The following is a 22,063-nucleotide window of genomic DNA, read 5'->3' on the forward strand; positions in this document are numbered from 1 at the left end:
GATTTGATTGGTGAGAGCATTGCCCTGAGAAATGTACCAGCAATGACCATCATCATTGATTTGAAAAAGGCACACTGCATGATGTGTTTTTGTTGTCTACAAATTTAGGCCAGTCAGTTGGGCTTGCAGTGTGGCATGTTTACATGTGCTAGAAGCTGCATCTTTTAATACACAAGACTCCGACCTACACAAGTTTAAAATATCTTTCTCGAGCATTGTTAGCAATCTTTCCCAATGTTCAGATCCATTTGCTAAGTAAGCACTAGTTCTACACAAGTAATAGTGGAAATGTGGGACATACAATTCCCCCCGGATCATAGTCAAAAACATAACTCCCCACCCCAGTTGCAAATGACTGTGGATACACAATCAGTTGAAATTTTCAAAACTCAAATTGATACTTTTTTTTGAGATAAGGCTATTGAGCAATAAGGAACAATCGATCTTGTGTATTCACAGCACCCAGTGTGCCCTACTCTACCTTGGAGAAACCAAATGTAGATTGGGTAACCACTTTGCCTCAACCTTCCTGTAGCCAATTAATTTAACACCATCCTGCTCACATGCCCACTTGTCTATTATTGGCATGTTGCAATGTTCTAGTGAATCACAACATCTCCTCTTCAGACACTTTACAACCTTCTGGCCTTAAGGTTAAGTTCAACACCTTCAAATTGTAAAATCACTCCCATTTCTTCCCTTTTAGCTTTATTTGTTACATTCCCTATGACTTGTTACGTTCCCTTGCCCCCCATCCTAGCGGGACTGTCTTTTCTTTCCAGTCTGGCAGTTAGACACACCATTGTTTTGCCATTCTCGCATTCTGATCACTTAATCTGCACTATTAGCACCCTTTCTCCCCCAGTGCACTTCTCTGTTTACCCCAACCCACCCACCCACCATCACTATTGCATAAATGCTGTCCCCTCCACATCTCACATCAACTCTGATGAAAAGACCTTGGAGTGCAGGTTCATAGCTCCTTGAAAGTGGAATCGCAGATAGGTAGTGAAGAAGGTGTTTGGTTGATTGGTCAGAGTATTGAGTACATCATTTATTGCATCCGCTGCACCCGATGTGGCCTCCTCTATATTGGGGAGACAGGCCGCCCACTTGCGGAACGTTTCAGAGAACACCTCTGGGACACCCGGACCAACCAATCCAACCACCCTGTGGCTCAACACTTCAACTCCCCCTCCCACTCCACCAAGGACATGCAGGTCCTTGGACTCCTCCATCGCCAGACCATAGCAACACGACGGTTGGAAGAAGAGCGCCTCATCTTCCGCCTAGGAACCCTCCAACCACAAGGGATGAACTCAGATTTCTCCAGTTTCCTCATTTCCCCCTCCCCCCACCTTGTCTCAGTCAAATCCCTCGAACTCAGCACCGCCTTCCTAACCTACAACCTTCTTCCTGACCTCTCTGCCCCCACCCCCACTCCGGCCTATCACCCTCACCTTGACCTCCTTCCACTATCACATTTCCAACGCCTCTCCCCCAAGTCCCTCCTCCCTACCTTTTATCTTAGCCTGCTGGACACACTTTCCTCATTCCTGAAGAAGGGCTCATGCCCGAAACGTTGATTCTCCTGCTCCTTGGATGCTGCCTGACCTGCTGCGCTTTTCCAGCAACACATTTTCAGCTCTGAACTCCAGCATCTGCAGTCCTCACTTTCTCCTACAGGAGTTGGGAGGTCATGTTGCGGCTGTACAGGACATTGGTTAGGCCACTGTTGGAATATTGCGTGCAATTCTGGTCTCCTTTCTATCGGAAAGATGTTGTGCAATTTGGAAGGGTTCAGAAAAGAGTTACAAGAATGTTGCCAGGGTTGGAGGATCTGAGCTACAGGGAGAGGCTGAACAGGCTGGGACTGTATTCCCTGGAGCATCGGAGGTTGAGGGGTGATCTTATAGAGGTTTACAAAATTATGAGGGGCATGGATAGAGTAAATAGGCAAAGTCTTTTCCCTGGGGTTGGGGAGTCCAAAACTAGAGGGCATAGGTTTAGGGTGAGAGGGGAAAGATATAAAAGAGACCTCAGGGGCAACTTTTTCACATAAAGGGTGGTACATACATGGAATGAGCTGCCAGAGGAATTGGTGGAGGTTGGTACAATTGCAACATTTAAGAGGCGTTTGGATGGGTATATGAATAGGAGAAAGTAAGGACTGCAGATGCTGGAGACCAGAGTTGAAAAGTGTGGTGCTGGAAAAGCGCAGCAGGCCAGGCAGCATCTGAGGAGCAGGAGAATCGACGTTTCGGGCATAAGCCCTTCTTCAGGAATGAGGGCTCATGTCGATTCTCCTGGGTATATGAATAGGAAGGGTTTGGAGGGATAGGGCCGGGTGCTGGCAGGAGGGACTAGATTGGGTTGGGATATCTGGTCGGCATGGATGGGTTGGACCGAAGGGTCTGTTTCTGTGCTGTACATCTCTATGACTCTATAAGAGTCATCTAGACTGAAAATGTTTGCTTTCTCTCCATGGATGGTGTGTAATCTGTTGTGATCTCCAGCATCTTTTGTTTTCAGGGAGATGGACGGAGTTGATGCACTGGCCAGCCATTATGAAAGTTTCAAATGAATGAATAGCAAAAACCTCTTCATATGCTTTTGATTTTTTGAAAACATGAAAACACGCCAGGCAAATGGAGTTTCTAAAAATTTTCTGATTTGGTTGTTAATGATTTACAAAAAATTACACAAATGAATAACTTTTCTAATTTTGAGGAAATAGCTATTTCTTCCCAAGGAAAGCACTTTAAATACTATTCGTACTTGTAGAAAGCTGCAAAAAGAAATGGACTAGTGTCTAACATTTGGAATTATTTTTGTGGCAGATTCCTACAAAACTGAAGGAAGCCTTAAAAACAGCAAAAGAATGCATGGAGAACAAGCTAAATCAAGAACAAAGAGCTGTGAGTTGAACAGGCCCTTACTTTTAAATAAAACAACCCAGGCTACAGTGTTAAGTCTGTAACATGTCTAGAAATTAAAATGATGCCATTCTGGAAGAGTAAATATCATTTTGGATTCAAAGTGCATTTCTCTCTTGGAACATGGTGTTGTTATTGATAATGTAGAGAAGTGTAGAAATGTCTTAGCTCTGTCTGCATTCAGTCTGCTATTTTCAGCTTTTTTTTTGGCTGCAGTTAACATGTTGTCAGTGATGTGCTTGGCTTTTGCCTGAGTTCTATGTGACGAGGTGAGGAGTTTGTTGCATGTTTAGACTGTAAGTGACATCTGAGGTTTCTCTCTGAGTCAGTCCATGTGCTAAGATGGTTCATCTAACTAAAACTTCACGTAACAGCTTTCCTGATTTAGAGGTAATCTGATATTTGTATCATGCAGTTTGTGGCAGCCTCATGAATATTTGACTTTACAATCCAAATCTAAAGTGAAATCAAGATCAGCATTCCTTTATTTCAAACATATCTAGTATGTGATCAGAGTGCAAAATATTCCTGATTATACTTGATGTTTCAGTGCAGGTTTGGCTGTATATTAGAGCTACAACATCGAGGATTTCTGCGGTTTATTGAAATTTCTCATTTGTTTTGAATGTTTTTTTTTTAAAGCACTCTCATTTACTGCTGACTAAATAAAAAACTTCTGTGGAATTAATATTATAAACCAATGAGGCAAAAGTATATGTGCAAGGTGCTTAAACTTTTTCCTCTCACAATCCAAAGATGTGCAGGTCAGGTGAATTGGCCACACTAAGTTGCCCATTGTGTTAGGTGCATTAGTAAGAGGGAAATGGGTCTGGGCAGGTTACTCTCTGGAGAGTTGATGTGGACTTGTTGGGCCGAAGGACCTGTTTCCAACACTATAGGGAATCTAATCTAATCTAGTCTAGTCTGCCTGTCCTTGGATCATGAAGGGAAAAATAAATCAGTTCAGGCACCTAGTCTTGAAGGTTTGAATACAGTTGTCTTGAACACCATTGGAAGGTGCACATTAACGCGTTGGAGGTAGGATTAGGATTGTTTCACCACAATTGAAAAGCCTGTCATCTTTCTTTATCTGAATTTATGCAAAACAAATGGTTGACTAGCACCTGTGACACAGTAAATTAGCAAGCATCACTCTCTGAAATGAGAAATGAAGAAGAGATTGAATAATTCTGAAGAAGTTAGATTTCTATTTTCTGGATTGTAACTACTTCTGTATGCTTTAAATGATGAATGTTCTGTCTAAATGTGGAAAAAATGTCAGGGCCTCTGACAGCGCAGTGACCGTGTCCTTACCTTTAGGCCAGAAAGTTCATATTCAAGTCCCACCTGCTGTAAAGGTGTGTCATAACATGTCTGAACAGGTTGACTGACAAGAAAACCATCTGATCTTTTTTATTTTAAGAGCGGGCCTTTTGCTGAGAGGCCTGTTGCATTTTAAGGACTGAGTCTTGCGTGTTTCAAAAACGTGTACTGTTGCAGATTTCTAGGTCTGATTCTGCACATTTGTAGGCATTTCATAAGCTGACCCAACCAGTAGGAAGGTGAGATTGGTTATAGATTATAGAGGATCACATTGATCTTGTGGATACCGGGGGAGTACTTCTCCTGTGCCCAATGAAATAATTTTAACCTTGCCTTCTAACAGTCCCTTTCTATTCACCAGGTTTTCTGGAGTAGAGAATTTATGGCAGATACTTGTACAATGCTTCACATAGCTCCCTCAGGATTCTATTTGTGTCTGAGGACCCAGATATGCATAGGTTAATGAGGACCTGACGTGATTTAGATAATGCAGAAATCACTGGCAGAAGGCCCAAAATGGTGGCAGGGTTGAAGTGAGTTGGTACCTTTGCCACACACAATACAATGGCACCAGTACCCTGTGAAAGCAGGGCAAAAATCTTTCCTACTTTCCCACTGATAAGCAGAAAGTCAAGTATATCAGCACAAACTAGTAGAATAGTTAGAACATATCTTGTACATTTTCTAATGCTGCCAGGAATCATCATTTCAATTTGTTTCTTTTCCAAAAGCTTCATCGGTATAAGAGGCTGACACGGGCACAATCTCATCATGGATCAGAGGAAGAGAAGAAGAGGAGGAAGACTTTGGCAAGAAAGGTAAATTAAAGTTAAAAAGATTTTAAAACATTATTGTTTTAACATTTATTCTAAAATTTTAATAAATGAAATGATTAGCACACAAGTAAAGATGGCTGTGAAAATGGTTGCATGCACAGATGGTGACGGTGATGTCAGTAACTGGCAACAGATGTCCCTGATTCAGAATGAATCTCTGCCTCTGTGGCTGCTGCCACTACATTCCCTGCATCATAATATCATACCAGTTGGGGCATGTGCAGATGGCCCTACTGTGGTCAAAGTTCAGGGTATGGGGGGATGGGGAGAGTGCAGAAGAGATCACGTTGTAGTGCTGCTGTTCAACCGGGCAGTTTCCTCGTGCTTGGGGTGAGAGATATTGGCTCCAGGTTCGACTTGGGCATTAGGAAGGTAACACTAGCAGTATCAAGGCTCCCTGGCCTGGAACTCAGCAGGCAGCACTTTACAGAACACCAGAAAGTTGGCCAAGTAGTCTACTCTTCTGACTGGAAGGGTGGTGCTTCTGCACTAACCAGTGATGTAGCACTCCTAGATGGCATTCCTATGCCTTTACTAATGATCATTCAAACTGAACAGCTTGCTTAAGAGATGTACTAGAAAAACAATGCAATCATAGGATGCCTTTCTTTAGTAAAGATGATATTTAATTTTGTTCATATTTTTAAATTAATATTCAATTTTAGTCCAAATAACTCTATAAAACTGTGGCTTTGTTTCTTAAATAATAAAACTCTTCTGTTCTTTTATTGTAGCAAGCCAAGGTAACAAAAATTGATTCAAGAGAGGTCTAGTTACATTATTTTACTTGTCCTTTAGCTTTTCTGAATTAATTTGCAGCTATCTATATTTTATACTTTTATCTGCTTTATTGCATGTTCATTTTTAATGAGCATTGCACGATACATTGAAGTTTGCTGTTTCTCTGATTGCATGACCAAAGTATGGTATAGTTGTATTTCATAGGTGTTTCTCAGTCTTTTAAAATAAAATATGCTTTTTCTTATGAGCAGAAATCAAAGCAGTCTGTAACTGAAAATGAAGTGGACATCTCAGCTAAAAGCAGCAACTCAAACAATGTGAACTCTGGTATGTTTTCTTTAATTTGAAAAGAATTAATTATTTCAAGTTCAGTGAAGAACGATATCTGTTTTGAAGTTATTTTTAATAGTTAAAATTCCTGGGCCATTCTTCAATAAACTCTTAGGGTAATGTTCAAATGGAGCTACTGAATATATTGGTTTTAATTAAATGTCAAAGTTTTGTACAGTGCAACTCATTCTCAATGGATGCTGCCCACACTAACCTAATTGAAAAAGAATGTAACTTAAAGTGCAGAGGATTGGGGACAGAATACTAAAATGGATGGGGAACGTTATGGCAAACAGGAAACTGAGAAGGAATGAATGGGTGTTTTTTTTTTGAGACGCCAGTGACTAGTGAGGTAGTACAGGGATCAATACTTGTACCCCAGCTATTCAAAGCACATTCTAATTATTTAGGTGAGGAAAGTAAATGTAATATCTCTAGGTTTGCTGGTGACACAAAGCAAGGTGGGAGGGAGAACTGTGGGATGGATGCAGAGATGCTTCAGTGTGAATTGTACAAGTTGAGTGAGTGGGCAAACTTATGGCAGACAAAGTATAATGTATGTAAATGTGAGGTTATTCACTTGGGTAGCAAAAACAGAAAGGCAGATTATTATCTGAATGACATCAGTTACTCGACCCTTTGAGCTTGCTCAACCATTCAGTACAATCCTGACGGATTGTCAAATTCACTACCCTGTATCCACCCTCTTCCCATTCCATTTAATCCCTTTAACCCCAAGACCTATATCCAACTCCTTGAAAACATTCAATGTTTTAACCTGAACTATTTTCTGTGGCAGAGAATTCCATTGGGTGCAGCTGATGATGAAGGCACATGATAGGATTCACAGTGAAAGGACTCAAGTACATGAGCAAAGTTGATTTCCTCCAATTGATTTGGAAATATATCTCAGTTCCAGCAGTGTTGCTGGGTCAAAATCCTGGAATTCTCTCCCTAACTGCATTGTCAGTCTACCTACAGCACATTGTCTGCACCAATTCAAGAAAACAGCTCATCACCACCACCTCCAGGGCAAAAAGGCTCAGCAAAAAGACTGGCAGAGCCAGTGACACCCACATCCCAAGAGTGAATAAGGAAAAAAAATTGTACAAGGTCTTGGTGTGCGCTGTTTTGGTCTCCTTATCTGAGGAAGGATATTCTGCCTATGGAGAGAGTGCAGTGAAAGTTTACCTGACTGATTCTTGAGATGACAGGGCTGACATACGAAGAGAAACTGGTTAGGACTGTATTCACTGGAATGCAGATGAATGAGGGAAGATCCCACAGAAACCTATAAAATTCTAACAGGACTAGACAGGGTAAATGCAGGAAGGATGGGGAGTCCATAAACAAAAGGTCAAAATTTGTGAAGGTTTGTAGCTCAGGTTGAGGTTTAGGGTGTAGGTTTGCTCGCTGAGCTGTAGGTTTGATATCCAGACGTTTCATTACCTGGCTGGGTAACATCATCAGTGGCGACCTCCATGTGAAGCTTCACTTGGAGGTCGCCACTGATGATGTTACCTAGCCAGGTAATGAAACGTCTGGATATCAAATCTACAACTCAGTGAGCAAACCTACACCCTAAAAAGGTCAAACGTTTAAGGATATGCAGTCGGCCATTTAGGACTGAGATGAGGAGGAATTTCTTCACCGAGCCAATGGAATTCTCTGCCACAGAAAATAGTTCAGGTTAAAACATTGAATGTTTTCAAGGAGTTGGATATAGGTCTTGGGGTTAAAGGGATTAAATGGAATGGGAAGAGGGTGGATACAGGGTAGTGAATTTGACAATCCGTCAGGATTGTACTGAATGGTTGAGCAAGCTCAAAGGGTCGAATGGCCTACTCCTTCATTTGCCAGTTTGACATGTGAAAAGTACCAAGGTTTAATTCAGTAAATTGTAAGTATTTTTAATGTTTTATGAATTTAAAGAAAGGGGAAAATAGACTTTCATTTCTGTGGAGCCTTGGAGTTCAGAAAGTAAAGTAATTTTAAAGTGTGATCACTGTTGTGTGCCCCCATTTGGGCAGATAAAACACCCCAAACAGCAATCTGACGATGACCAGATAATTTATGTTCATTGAGCTATAGGATGTAGTCATAATTCGTCTGCTCTTCAAAATAGTTCTGAGCGGCCTTTGATGTCTACCTGAGACCCGGGGCTTTGTTTTAACATCTAATCTGAAAGATGGCATCCTCTGAACGTTGTTCATACATTTTTCTTCATTACATCTTTTAAAATGATTAATTTTAAGGGGAATATAGAATCATATAATTCCTATGTTGTGGTTCTGTTCGCCGAGATGGAAGTTTTTGTTGCAAACGTTTCGTCCCCTGGCTAGGCGACATCATCAGTGCATGGGAGCCTCCTGCGAAGCGCTTCTTTGATGTTTCCTCCAGTGTTTATAGTGGTCTGTCCCTGCCGTTTCCGACTGATCTACTTAGCCTACACATCCCTGGACACTATGACTATTTGAGCAAGGCCAGTCCACCTAATCTGCACATCTTTGGACTGGGAGAGGAAACGAGCACTTGTGGAAACCCACACAGATATGGGGAGACTGTGAATCTCCCCACAGATAGTCACCCAGGACTGGAATTGAACCCAGGTCCTTGACACTGTGAGGCAGAAGTGCGAACTGCTGTGCGGTTGTGCCATGCCTTAAAAGACTAAACCTACTTGTTCTTACAATTGTAAATTTAGTTTTTATTCCAAGTCCATAATTTTACATATTTACACAAAAGCTATGATCAATATCCATATTTTGAAAGGCAGAGTCGAAAAATGAAGAAAACAAACTGCTACTGTTCACCTTTATTTTTGCAGATTACATATTGCCCAGACGTCAATGTGTAGCACGTGGTGGCAAATGAAGGTTGTATTGTGCTGATCTCAAACAAGTCATCTGATCACACTATTAAGCAAGCATCAACAATCAAATAAAGCTTTTGTTCTGTTTGCTGTTGGGAATGCAAAAAAACTTTTAGTAGGACTTTTTCATCACTGAGCCAAAAGATTTCAGTGGGTTCCATGGATTTTATAAGCTTCAGTCAATTTGAGATCCAGTATTTCATCTGTGAGTTGTACAGAATCCAGCCTAGTCAATGCAATGAACACACTACAAATGAACTACAAAGGACATGTAGTTGAAAATTGTGTTTTATCCCCAGACCAATTTGAGCATTTCTATTGATTTGTAGCATTGTAGAACATGGGAAGGAATGCTTATGACATTTAAGGAAACATTGGGCTGATGACCACTTTGGTAGTTCTTTCAGCATTTTAAAACAAAATATTTATTTGTCAGTATTGAATAAATAAAATTTGAGTATTCATTCCTTTTCAATTTATAATTTTCTCTTCAGGCTCTGGTGCTAGTTCTCCTTTAACATCACCGTCTTCTCCTACTCCTCCATCAACTGGTAGGTACAAGTGTTTCTTAACATGAAAATGATGTGTAATTGTGTTATTAACAGTTGTCTTATTTTAGAATAACGTATTTAGCAAATTACTAACTTATTCTTAAAAATCCAAGCTCAGAATCATTAATTCATCTAACGATATTATGATAATTAGTGTTAAAATGTCTTTTCAAGGTTTGCCATGATCAGATTATATTGGAGGTTCCCTGCCTAAGGCTTATGTAAGCATATTAATGAAATTAATTCTAATTTTGTGCAACTAACTGAGTACAGTAGTCCCCTGCGTACCTGCAGGGGATATGTTCCCAAACCTACCGCAGAAGTCCAAAAACATGGATAGGAGTGAACCCATTAATTTAAATGTGGAAATTTACCTTCCCAGCAGCCCCCTGGTCCCTGGTTCGGGAAGGTTTTCTATAATATGTTCGGGCCGTGGTAAATTGCGGGTAACTGAAACCGTGGAAAACAATTCCGCAGATATTGTAATAATTTCACACAGGATGGTCCCTATATGCAATGAGTTGCCAGAGGAAGTAGTAGATGTAGGTACAGTTACAACTTGTAAAAGACATTTGGACAGGACATGAACAAAAAAGGTTTAGAGGAATCTTGGCCAAATACAGGCAAATGGAATCCGTTCACTTTGGGAAACCTGATTGGCACAGATGAGTTGGACTGAAGGGTTGGTTTCTGTGCTATGTGACTCTATAATTTAAACACATATTTCAGATGTTTAGAATTGGCATTAATAAAGAAGAAAAGTACTTTTTCTTTTATGTTTGCTTTCAGGAGTAACTAGGGAACAACTACTGATTTACCTTATCATCATATGGAATGCACCCATTCCACATAGTAGACTTAAATTGTCACTCAATCAATAGGGCAATGATTGTCTTCCTGAACACCGAGCAACATTTTTAGGAGGTCAGCCATTGGTCTGTTGTGGTGCAGTGGTCCATGCCTCTTAGCCAGGAGGCCCGGGTTCAAGTTCCACACAAGCCAGAAGTGAACAATACGTCTCTGAATAGGTTGATTAGAGAATATCTAGGAAGGCCAGCCACTGATTTTAAGGATTTGGGTTCTGGTGCTCATTCATGTTCTTTAGAACATAGAACATAGAAGAATACAGCGCAGTACAGGCCCTTCAGCCCTCGATGTTGCGCCGATCCAAGCCCACCTAACCTACACGAGCCCACTATCCTCCATATGCCTATCCAATGCCCGCTTAAATGCCCATAATGAGGGAGAGTCCACCACTGCTACTGGCAGGGCATTCCATGAACTCACGACTCGCTGAGTAAAGAACCTACCCCTAACATCTGTCCTATACCTAGCCCCCCTTAATTTAAAGCTATGCCCCCTTGTAATAGCTGACTCCATACGTGGAAAAAGATTCTCACTGTCGACCCTATCTAAACCCCTAATCATCTTATACACCTCTATCAAGTCACCCCTAAAACTTCTTTTCTCCAATGAAAACAAGCCCAAGTGCCTCAGCCTTTCCTCATACGATCTTTCTACCATACCAGGCAACATCCTGGTAAACCTCCTCTGCACCCGTTCCAGTGCCTCCACATCCTTCCTATAGTATGGCGACCAAAACTGCACACAATACTCCAGATGTGGCCGCACCAGAGTCTTATACAACTGCAACATGACCTCAGTACTCCGGAACTCAATTCCTCTACCAATAAAAGCCAGTACACCATATGCCTTCTTCACCGCACTATTTACCTGGGTGGCAACTTTCAAAGATTTGTGTACATGGACACCAAGATCCCTCTGCTCATCCACATTACCAAGTATCCGACCGTTAGCCCAGTACCCCATCTTTTTATTACTCTTACCAAAGTGAATCACCTCACACTTAGCTACATTGAACTCCATTTGCCACCTTTCTGCCCAGTTCTCCAGCTTATCTATATCCCGCTGTAACCTGCCACATCCTTCCTCACTGTCTACAACTCCTCCGACTTTCGTATCATCCGCAAACTTACTCACCCAACCTTCTAACTCCTCCTCCAGGTCATTTATAAAAATGACAAACAGCAATGGTCCCAAAACAGATCCTTGCGGAACACCCCGCTAGTGACGGCACTCCAAGATGAACATTTGCCATCAACTACTACCCTCTGTCTTCTTCCAGCCAGCCAACTCCTAATCCAAACCTCCAACTCACCCTCAATGCCATACCTCCGTATTTTTTGCAGTAGTCTACCATGGGGAACCTTATCAAACGCCTTACTAAAATCCATATACACCACATCTACCGCTTTCCCCTCGTCCACCTCCTTAGTCACCTTCTCAAAGAATTCAATAAGGTTTGTGAGGCACGACCTGCCCTTCACAAAACCATGCTGACTATCCTTGATCACATTATTCCTATCCAGATGTTCATAAATCCTATCCCTTACAATTCTCTCTAAGATTTTGCCCACAACAGAAGTGAGACTCACCGGCCTATAGTTACTAGGGTTATCCCTACTCCCCTTCTTGAACAAGGGAACCACATTTGCTAGCCTCCAATCTTCTGGCACTACTCCTGTAGACAATGAGGACATAAAAATCAAGGCCAATGGCTCTGCAATCTCTTCCCTTGCTTCCCAGAGAATCCTAGGATAAATGCCATCAGGCCCAGGGGACATATCTATTTTCACCCTTTCCAGAATTTCCAACACCTCTTCTCTACATACCTCAAAGCCATCCATTCTACTTAATTAGATTAGATTAGATTAGATTACAGTGTGGAAACAGGCCCTTCAGCCCAACAAGTCCACACCAACCCGCCGAAGCGAAACCCACCCATACCCCTATATTTACCCCTTACCTAACACTACGGGCAATTTAGCATGGCCAATTCACCTGACCCTGCACATCTTTTGGACTGTGGGAGGAAACCGGAGCACCCGGAGGAAACCCACGCAGACACGGGGAGAACGTGCAAACTCCACACAGTCAGTCGCCTGAGGCGGGAATTGAACCCAGGTCTCAGGCGCTGTGAGGCAGCAGTGCTAACCACTGTGCCACCGTGCCGCCCACAAATTGTGACTCAGTACTCACATTGACAACATATTTGTCTCATATTGTTTCATATCTTTATGTAATATAAGTTTTTTTTATTCACTATTAGTTAGTTTTGTGTTTGAATTGGTACAGTATAATTTTGCAAGGATAAAAAGAGCTTAAAGCACTCTTGGTTGACATAATTTTTAATTTAGAAGGTTTGAGGAGTGATCTAATTGAGGTGTTTAAAATTATCATGATATTCAAATACGAGAAACTACTTCCTCTGGTGAAATCAGCAAACATTTGCTTGAGCGAGGTGAGTTAAAATCTCGTTCCCTGAAAACTTGGAGATGTGGTAAATTTAAATTTTCCGGGCTGAGATTGAATGACTTAATTTTGGTAAGGGCACTAAGAGATATGTGATGAAGATAGATAAATGGTGTAAAAATATAGGTTAGCCATAATCTAATTGAATGGCTCAATGTGTTTGAAAGGCTGAGTAGATATCTTATTTTCCTATATTTGGAGGGAAGGGAAAATCTTTTTAAAATGTTTGAACTCAGCACTGCATTCTCATTGATGAATTTAGGATATATCCACAAATTTAACAATTTGAAGGAGGTCACTTCTGCTGTATCCAAACACACACCTACTTTGCAGATATTTTTCAGTGTTCAGTGGAGTGAAGTAGCATTATTCTGAAAAAGAGTCACAACATTGAGTTTGTTTTCTCTTCACAGATACTGCCAGACCTCCTGAGTTTCTCCAGCATTTCTGTTTTTATTTCTAATTAATGTTCTGTTGTCAAGTTTCTTTAAAAAGCAGAGTTATTCAGTTGTACAAACGTTTTGAAATTGAAAATTATCAAATCAAGATACATGAAGGAAAGCCTAGTGCTTTTATGCAGCTCTTTGGGAAACACTAAAACAGCAATTTCAACATTTGTAAATGTATTAACTTTTCTCAAACTGAGGTAATGCCTTAATTTATTACTCCATCACTATATTAGTATGAATATATTATTAAATAACAAATGAAGGTTCTTTTATTTTTTTCATAGCTGGTCAAAGCCAGCATTTCTTGCCCATTTCAAAGTGCTCTTGAAAAATTGGTATTGAACCACCACCTTGAACTGCTGCAGTTAATGTAATGTTTATATAACCCTAGTACTGCTAGGGTTCTGCAGGATGTTGATCCAGTATAGGGAGGGGCAAAGAAACAGCAACATACTTCCAAATGAAAATGGTTTGTGAGTTGCAGACAGAAGTATTCCCATACATCTACACAACAAAGGTTGTGCGTTTGAGATGTGCGATCAAAGGAGCTGCTGTAATGCATCTTGCATGTGGTATGTATTGGTGATGGAAGGATTGACTGTTGAAAGTTGTAGATGGGGTGCCAGTCAAGTGGGTTGTCATGTCCTGAATGCCATCAAGCTTCTTGAGTGTTGTTGGCGCTGCACTAATCCAGGCAAGTTTCTTTACATTGTCTGGCAGGTCCAGTTCACTTACGGTCGCTTTACATTGTTAAATTGACAAGTACACCAGATAATCATTTCTTAACTGCAATTGATATCACTATTAAGCCAGACCTACACTCTTACAAAAGCAGCATAAAAGCTACGGTTTTTACTTTACAACATTTTGCATTCCTTCCTGTCTCTAGAAATGTTGTACTTTATACACAGACCTTATGCGGTGTTAAGTAGTCACTGAATTAGTTGTTGCACCCTTTGATATTTAGGCGTAGTATTTCAACATGACAATTGGAAACCAAGTACAAATTCTCCCAAGTCATTTCTGCAGGTCAATTTTGATACAATTATGCCTAATCAAATTAACGTGATCAGCCATCATGTTACGTAACGTTTAAAAAAAGTCACCTTTTGTCTTTGACCTTTGAACCTTAAAATAAATTATAACCAGTTAATTGATAGCAACCCTGTGCCATGCCAGTAGCAGGCAGTGAAGTAACTCCATTGTTATTGTTGGAGTGACAAAGATATATCGAGGAAACTGTCTTTAATGGAGCTCAATGACAGCTTTAAGTTCTGTTTTCTTTCAGATCCTTAAACATATTGCACCTTCCAAATCTGTGTTCATTTTCCCACATTGTATTTGAATTTCTCTTCTGCTTTTGCTTGAAATGGCCCTAATCAAATTCACCGATGATATATTGTGAGATTGTGCTGCATTATTCCTCCTTGATCTCTGCAGTCTGGTCTTTTGATGGCTCCTCTTCACTGACCAGTACAGTTGTTCTGTGAATACTTGGTTCCACACATTCTCCAGTTTTGATTGGATATTTTCAGGAATGTCTGCTCATCCCACTTCCATCTTCTATTTTTGTGGTTAACCAAAGGATCCAACTTTGGAACATTCTCTTCCTCCTTGTCATAACTGAAGGCAGAATGCTATTTGTAGATGGGTCAGCTTCTACATATGCACTGACACTCAGTTTTCCTTCCAACGTCTCTCTCAACCTCTCAATTGCCTGTCTACTGTCAGGTTTGGGAAGACTAAATCTCTATGACTAAAACAAACCTTCAGCTCTGCCATAAAACATGTAACTTTGCTCGTGATTCCTCCAACTCCCTAGTGACTTTTGAAGCTAGCGTTTCACAATCTCCGTATTCTGTTCAACTTTAAACACCTTCGCTTCTCTTTTCACTAAAATCTACATTTTTGACTCAGCTTTTTCATGATCCCTCCACCACCCCCAAATTTTGGGATCCAGTTTTGTGATTACACATTCTTGAATCACTTTGGGATTATTTTTGTGTCTGAAAGGTTCTATTTAAATTCAGTTGTTGAGAATAGACACGGATGCACTACTTGGTTTACCATCTGTTTATGACAGAGCTTTAATAAGGTAATGTGCTGTGTGTAGAAAATGCTGTGAACTCATCTACTTTACAAAGCACAAGTCTACCATGTTGCCCAATATATTCTGAAAACACAGTTCATCATTTATTTTTCTTTGTGGATGCTCTGTTAGTGCTCACTGAAAGATTTGTAACCTATAAGTGAAATGTTTATGTTGTATGCCATTCAGGAATTTTAATGTTTTGTTTATGTACTCAAACCATTAAATTTAATAGTCACACTCCCACATTATTAATGTTCAGGTATTAGTGTAGGCTTTTGAGTTTTCTGGATTTCGCAAAGTCATGCTGAAATCACTATAATTGTATAGTTGTATGGTAGTTACATTTTCAGTCCAATGTTTTTGTTTTTAATGGCAAAAGATTTGGCTTTATGTAATCATTCAGCAAACCTAAACTTCCGAAAATCTAACAGCAACAAATTCTAAACAATGCATTAGCTTCCTTTTCCTCCCTGTTCTAAATGCTTTTCCTTTCTATTGGTTATTTCATCACTAACTTGCAAGGGACCTCTGTATGCAGTATTAAAAATAACAAGTGTTCTATAATCTATCGTTCAACTTATTTTTCTTGGGTTATAACAGTTCATTATTAGGCTATGTTCTGACCATTGGTTTCTGCAACCTAATCATTTTTTATATTTATTCTGTGCTGTATAAATGGAATATGTTTAGATTCTGCTTAATTGACTTCAATCAATCAATCATTTTGTTTCAATTACTGTATTCTATATCTAAGTCTACTTTGTTTTGAGGGAGTGTTACAGCACACAGATCCAGGAGAGGCATTAGAGCTGGGGAAGCAGTGTTGTTAAGCTAGGAAGGGAAGATATTCTTGGCTGTTAATTTTGAAGCGCTCGAGCTATGGTTATGGCAGTGCTGTGGAGAACTGTGACTGGGTATTATTTATGAGAATTTCTGCTGTTTTGTTTTGTGTACCCATGCTTTATTTGTCCCTTTCTCGCCTGTTTTTCTTCATTTTTTCTTCTTGCAGACAACATTAGTTATTGGGACTAAAAACAAAATACTCAGCAGATTAGGCCGTAGAAGAAAGTGGTTCTGGTTAACAGACATTTCCAGAATGAAAGGTTATCAAAATTAAACATTAACTCTGTCTTACGGCACAGATGTTGCTTGATCTGGAGTTTTTAAAAATTCATCCATGCGACGTGGTCATTGCTGGTTGTACCAGCATTTATTGCCTAGCCCTAGTTGCCCTTGGCAAGATGGTGGTGACCTGCTTTCTTTACTGCTGCAGTCCAATATCCAGTATTTTCAGTTTTAATTTCAGATTTCCAGCATCCATCATATTTTGTTTTTATGTTTTTAATTCTGCCTTGTGAGAACTTGATACATTTGTAAAGTGTGATATGAAGACATCCAAAAACATTCAAACCTGTATGACACTTGGTGTAATAATGAATCTTTTAACTTTATTGTTTTCTATGGTAATTCATCTGTCTGAAAGTCATTGTTGTATTTTGTATATTGTCCAGAATGCCTTGTTCTTGGTAATGACTTATTGCTTCTCTCTTTCTATGCTGTCTTTGCTGTAGAGCACACACCATTTTGAGCCTGACTTTGGGGTAATGTAGACCACCCTAAAACTTAAGGCTACAGAAAGAGGTCACAGTCATCAAGGTGAATCAGTTTGCTCTTAACAATTGCAATCATTCTTGGTTGGGAGAACAGTGGAGGTGGATTTTCTTTGGACCAGATAACTTAGATAATTGAACTCCTGGCTCCAAACTTCTTTGTATGTCTGTTCTATTTTACCTTTGTTATTTTCCCCCCTTTATCTCAAGTACCAATTCTTTGTTTGAGCTTGTACAGTGCATACTATGCGAACAACAGTAACTTCCAATAAGCCCAGCAGGTCTGTCAGCATGTGGAGAGAGAAACAGAGTGAATGTTTCAAGTCTGGTATGAGTCTCCTGTTCTCAAGAAGTCATACCAGACTTGAACCATTTAACTCTGTTTCTCTCACCGATGCTGCTAGACCTGAGCTTCTCCAATGGTTCTGTTCATTATTTTCAACATCAATAAGCATTTTGCTATTGTTCAACAATCTTGCAATAGGTGCCTTTAACACAAATCTGTCTCAGGGTGCAACGAAAAAATGGATTCCTTGCCCAAAATGCTTTAGAGGGTTTATTTGAGGAGAAAGGGATTGTGTTTATGGAGGGAATTTCATAGTGTGATGCCTCAGTATCTGAACCCCAAACCACAATATGCACAAGATGCAAGAATCAAAGTGTGTTTTAAAGGTTTTGCAGGCTGGAGGTAATTATGGCATTAATGAAAGATACGGTGGTGCCAAGTGTTCTAGGCGAGGCATCATTCTCACAGTCTTGCTGTTAGTAGTGATTGATACTTTTAAGGGGATGAGTGATGACATTAGTTTTAAAACACAAACCCTCCATCTTGTAACTAAGAATTGCCAGCTTTCCTTTTCTCTCAAGGAAACCACTGTCATGACTGTGCTGAAGCTTCTATGTGAAGACCTGAAAACAGCTTACCATCTCTTGTCACAGCACCAAGCCAGCCCTAACCAAAACCATGAATGATAATTCTTGGAGGTTGAACCCAAGCTGACTTTCTAACCCTAACCCCTCCATTAGCTATTTCATTTATAACATTTGGAGGAAATGCTTTCCAAATGGGCAGTTTTGAAGTAGTTTTTAAATAGGGTAAATGTCAGTAATGAGTGATTCAAGGATGTAATTTGATTTAAATACAGTGGTCCCCTAAGTGATTTCCTACATTACATCAAGTCCTGTTTGGTTAAAAATTTCAGAGAAAGTTGCACGTTGCTAAAGTTTGGGTGAGCTATAGTTTAGAGACTAGAGGATTAAAATGCAACCTGAAGAATATTTGACACCTTCATATTTAATGAATCTAAGACATGAATGAGGGTTTCAGCAATGTGAGTGGAGGGATGACCAGAGTTAGATAATACTAAAAAACTAGAAATAGCTAATGGAGGTGATATGGTTAGAAAGTCAGCTTGAGTTCAACCTCCAAGAATTAATCATTCATGGCAAGGAGCCCTTGGTTAACTGTAATCTAGCATGATGCTGGACTGCTGAGAGATTTTGGCAGATGATAATGTAACCTGGTAGGGAGACTAATGTGGCCAACCAATTTAGGAATGGATAGGTTTTTTGCCCTTAGGTAGTTGTGATTTTGCTCAGATTTTGGTGAAACTCTGATCTGCCGTTATATCACATTAAATAGAAAGCCAAAAGCTGCTGACAGTTTGTGATTTGGAGGAAATGCTTTCTTAATGGGCAGATTTGAAGTAGTTTTTAAATAGGGTAAATGTTGTCAGTAATGAGTGATCCAAGGATGTAATTTGATTTTGTTAATCATGATTTTGGCATTTGAAAGGGGATTACTAATGAGAGCTTCAGGATGTTGGCTGTTAATATGGATGGAAAGGTATTTGTGGAAGAAGAGGGGATTGCTGATTTGAAGGCAAGAGGGGAAATGAAAACTGTCAAAAGCAATGAGTCTATTGTTGTAGAAGTTGGAGGGAGGAGTAGAAGAATATCTTAAGGAAACTTGCAATGGAGCAGTAGATGAAAAGGATTCTAGAAACAAGATGAGGTTGATTTGTGTGAATGTCCAAAGGAAGGTGACAGATTGGCAAGGGCTGTGGTAGCAGCATTTAAGTGTAGAGGCTTCAATAGGGCCCAGTTGTGACCAACTAAATCACATTATTAGCAAAGTACATAAAGTGACCAGATATTGTTAAAGAATTACCATCTTTCACATTCTCCTTTCTGTTTGAGACAGCAAAAGGAGATAACGTGAAAAATGCCACAGTAGGTTTGTTGGAGAGTGGCAAGAAATCTTGTACAGAGTTAGTCAACCAATTGCAGGAGAATAGGAGTGCAGAGGACTGATGAGGGATGATAAGGAATGGAATAGGTAAAGTACTTTGAAGAAAAAAAACACTTTTTTTGGGTGATATGGGGGAAGGGAGACAAAAAAGTTAGGTCCATTGCAAATTGGCAATATAGATTCTGTTTCCAGCTAACCTCTCCATTGGTGCACTTCCAGCAATAGTGACTGAATGGTAAACTATGTCCATTTCTGCCTGGCTCTAATCAGATGCGTTCAGGTAATATTACAACACCTCACAGTCTCTACTTCAAATGTGTGACATCACCTGAATATTACATACAAATTGTTTACCTTCTGGTCTATAATAAATTACAGTAGTACTCCATTTGGAAAAGGCACTGCTTCCATCACCATCATCCAACTCAGTGGTATTACTTCCTATTGTTCTATACAGCTGCTATTCTATTTTGTTGTTTCTAATGCTACAATCTATGCAACAATGTTTGGATCTCCTGTACCAGTCATATTGCTTAATAGATATCATCATAATCTTATACAGTTTCCAGATCGTTTGTATTGGCATTCCATTTTTTCTTCCCCCCCCCCCGCCAGAGAAAGAATAGAGTGCCTCTCCTCTGATCCCAATCAGGAATTTGATGGTGCACCCTGCAGTAACCCAATTGAAATTTGTTGCTTTTGTTCTGCGTGAACTCAATTTCAAAACTTTAATGTTGAACCTCTTTCTACCAGCTGTGGGTTTAAATGTTTTGGTTTGCATCTTTTTTAATTTTTACAACTGAGTACTTCTAGTTAAAATGCTTTCAGTGAATAAATTATACTGAAGTGTAATTACTTATGTCTAAAGAAAAATACAGGTCATTTTTGATGCTTGTAAATATTGTCAAAAATAAAATCAATGATAAACCACATGTCATTATCTACAAAAAACATGACATTTTAGCTATACACTGCTCTAGAGTGATAGCCAAGATATTAACTTTCCTTATTTGTTGATTAATGTATATTTAACATTGTATACATTAGTCAAAAAAAAAACCTTATTTTTCTTTTCTCCTTAATCTGCAGGAGTTTCACTAGTTCCTCCACCACCAGTTGCACCTCCAAAGTCTGAGACTGATCTTCCATCACAATCAATTTCTAATGCTAATGGTGCAGGTAGAGCAGCCTTACTTACTTCAATTCAAAGCTTTAAAAAGGGGCACTTGAAGCCTACAGATACAAATGACCGCAGTGTCCCTACAATCAAATAATACAAAATGGCTTTGTTACTGGACTGCTTTGAATACCAAACTTGAAATCCTGATGAGTGAAGAAAATGGGCACGTGAAGTGGAGTTCGGTCCAGGACAATCATTCCTTTTCAAAGCATATGCTTTTTAAAGATGTGTTGCTGCCAAATGTGTAAAGATTTACTTATGGGCTTGCTGTGCCCTCTTCTGGACATGGCTATTTCTGAAGTAGATTCTCTCTCTCTTAGCAGTTGTCAGTAAGTTTAGCCTGTGGAACCAAAATGTTCTGCAATGATTTTATTTGAAGCAGTGCAAAAATAGCAATGATTGTTTCATAGTAATGATGTATCTTAAAAATACTAGCTACAGTTTGACCATAATCACCTAATACTCTTGAAATTCTGAAGAAAGTGCACTTTAATGATACAATTGTGTTTTACCTTAAAGAAACAACTGTTTCTATGCAGAAAGATTGGTGGTATATTATCTGTACAAATTTTCTTGTAAACAATTAAATATTGTTTTAATATTTTTATTAATAATTGTTCACCATTTTGTTTGCTACAAAAATTCAATGAACAGCTTTATATGTTTCTAACAGAGCAATAGAAGGGAGAAGACTACCAGGGATACTCCCATGTAACAAACCTCCAAACTACCATGTATCTACTACACTCAACAGCCACTTTGCTCAAGAAAATTGTATTCTTAGTCATTACTTTTTTTCAGCCTTTTAAAATGAGCTTGTGCAACAGGAAGAATACAGAATTTTCAAAAGGGCCATACAGTAACTTTTTTCTGGAGGTTGACAACGGTCTCCATTTCACACGATCAATAAAACACATGGGAATTTTCAGTTGTAAGTCAGTCTCCAGCCTTTTTCCAAAATTGGTAAGATGTTTTCTTTAAAATGTGGCTCTACTTATGTAGGGTATCGAACCATCACAACAATCCTCTCTTGCATGTTTCAAAAGATGCAAACAGTTAAAGTCATTTGGTATTTGAAACCTTGTTTGAGTTTTAATGACTAAAAACACTCATTTATTATTAGGTGGTGGTCAAAGCTTGGACTTTGTGATGACTTTATTCAATTCATTTGTGGTTTCAACCTTATGACTGGTACTTAATGCAGTTTGGATCACTAATTCATAACACTGCAGTCAATATCAAGCCTGGGTAGATTCCCAATTTCAAAACAAAACTAAAGTGACTCTCCCTTATTCATTAATGAATAAGTAACAATAAATCACAATCCTATTGGTTGGCTGTAACTTAAAAAATCATGAATTTCCAAAATGCAATTAAAACTGCTTAATATTTGATCCTGCTGTATGGAGTTGCCAAAAGGATTTTGGGAGGACGAATCATTTTCTCAAAAAAATTTTTTAATTGATTTTAATTTGCACTGGTGTAATACAACAATCTCCTGTAAATACAATTGACACTGACATACAACTCAAAATACAGCAAGGAGGTTGACTTACTTT

General features: G+C 39.4%; 1 protein-coding gene across 6 annotated transcripts in view; it reads left to right on the forward strand.

The window, feature by feature from the left end:
* The window catches only part of pxk (PX domain containing serine/threonine kinase), a 75,285-nt gene extending 53,467 nt beyond the window's left edge, over positions 1-21,818 (forward strand). For 5 of the 6 annotated variants that reach the window (XM_087994357.1, XM_087994354.1, XM_087994355.1 and 2 more), the window contains 5 exons: positions 2,841-2,918; positions 4,991-5,077; positions 6,088-6,163; positions 9,533-9,589; positions 20,414-21,818. In XM_087994357.1, coding sequence (XP_087850483.1) covers positions 2,841-2,918; positions 4,991-5,077; positions 6,088-6,163; positions 9,533-9,589; positions 20,414-20,598 — 483 coding nt within the window. In that variant the 3' untranslated portion in view covers positions 20,599-21,818. Of the gene's footprint in view, positions 1-2,840; positions 2,919-4,990; positions 5,078-6,087; positions 6,164-9,532; positions 9,590-17,034; positions 17,120-20,413 lie in introns of all 6 variants that reach the window. The other variant, XR_015759399.1, reaches the window with a different exon arrangement.
* Positions 21,819-22,063: the final 245 nt, after the last annotated feature.

This window comes from Chiloscyllium plagiosum, unplaced genomic scaffold (assembly GCF_037043375.1).
Source record: "Chiloscyllium plagiosum isolate Xiang-an unplaced genomic scaffold, Cpla_swu_hap1 HiC_scaffold_14, whole genome shotgun sequence".
NCBI lineage: Eukaryota > Metazoa > Chordata > Chondrichthyes > Orectolobiformes > Hemiscylliidae > Chiloscyllium > Chiloscyllium plagiosum.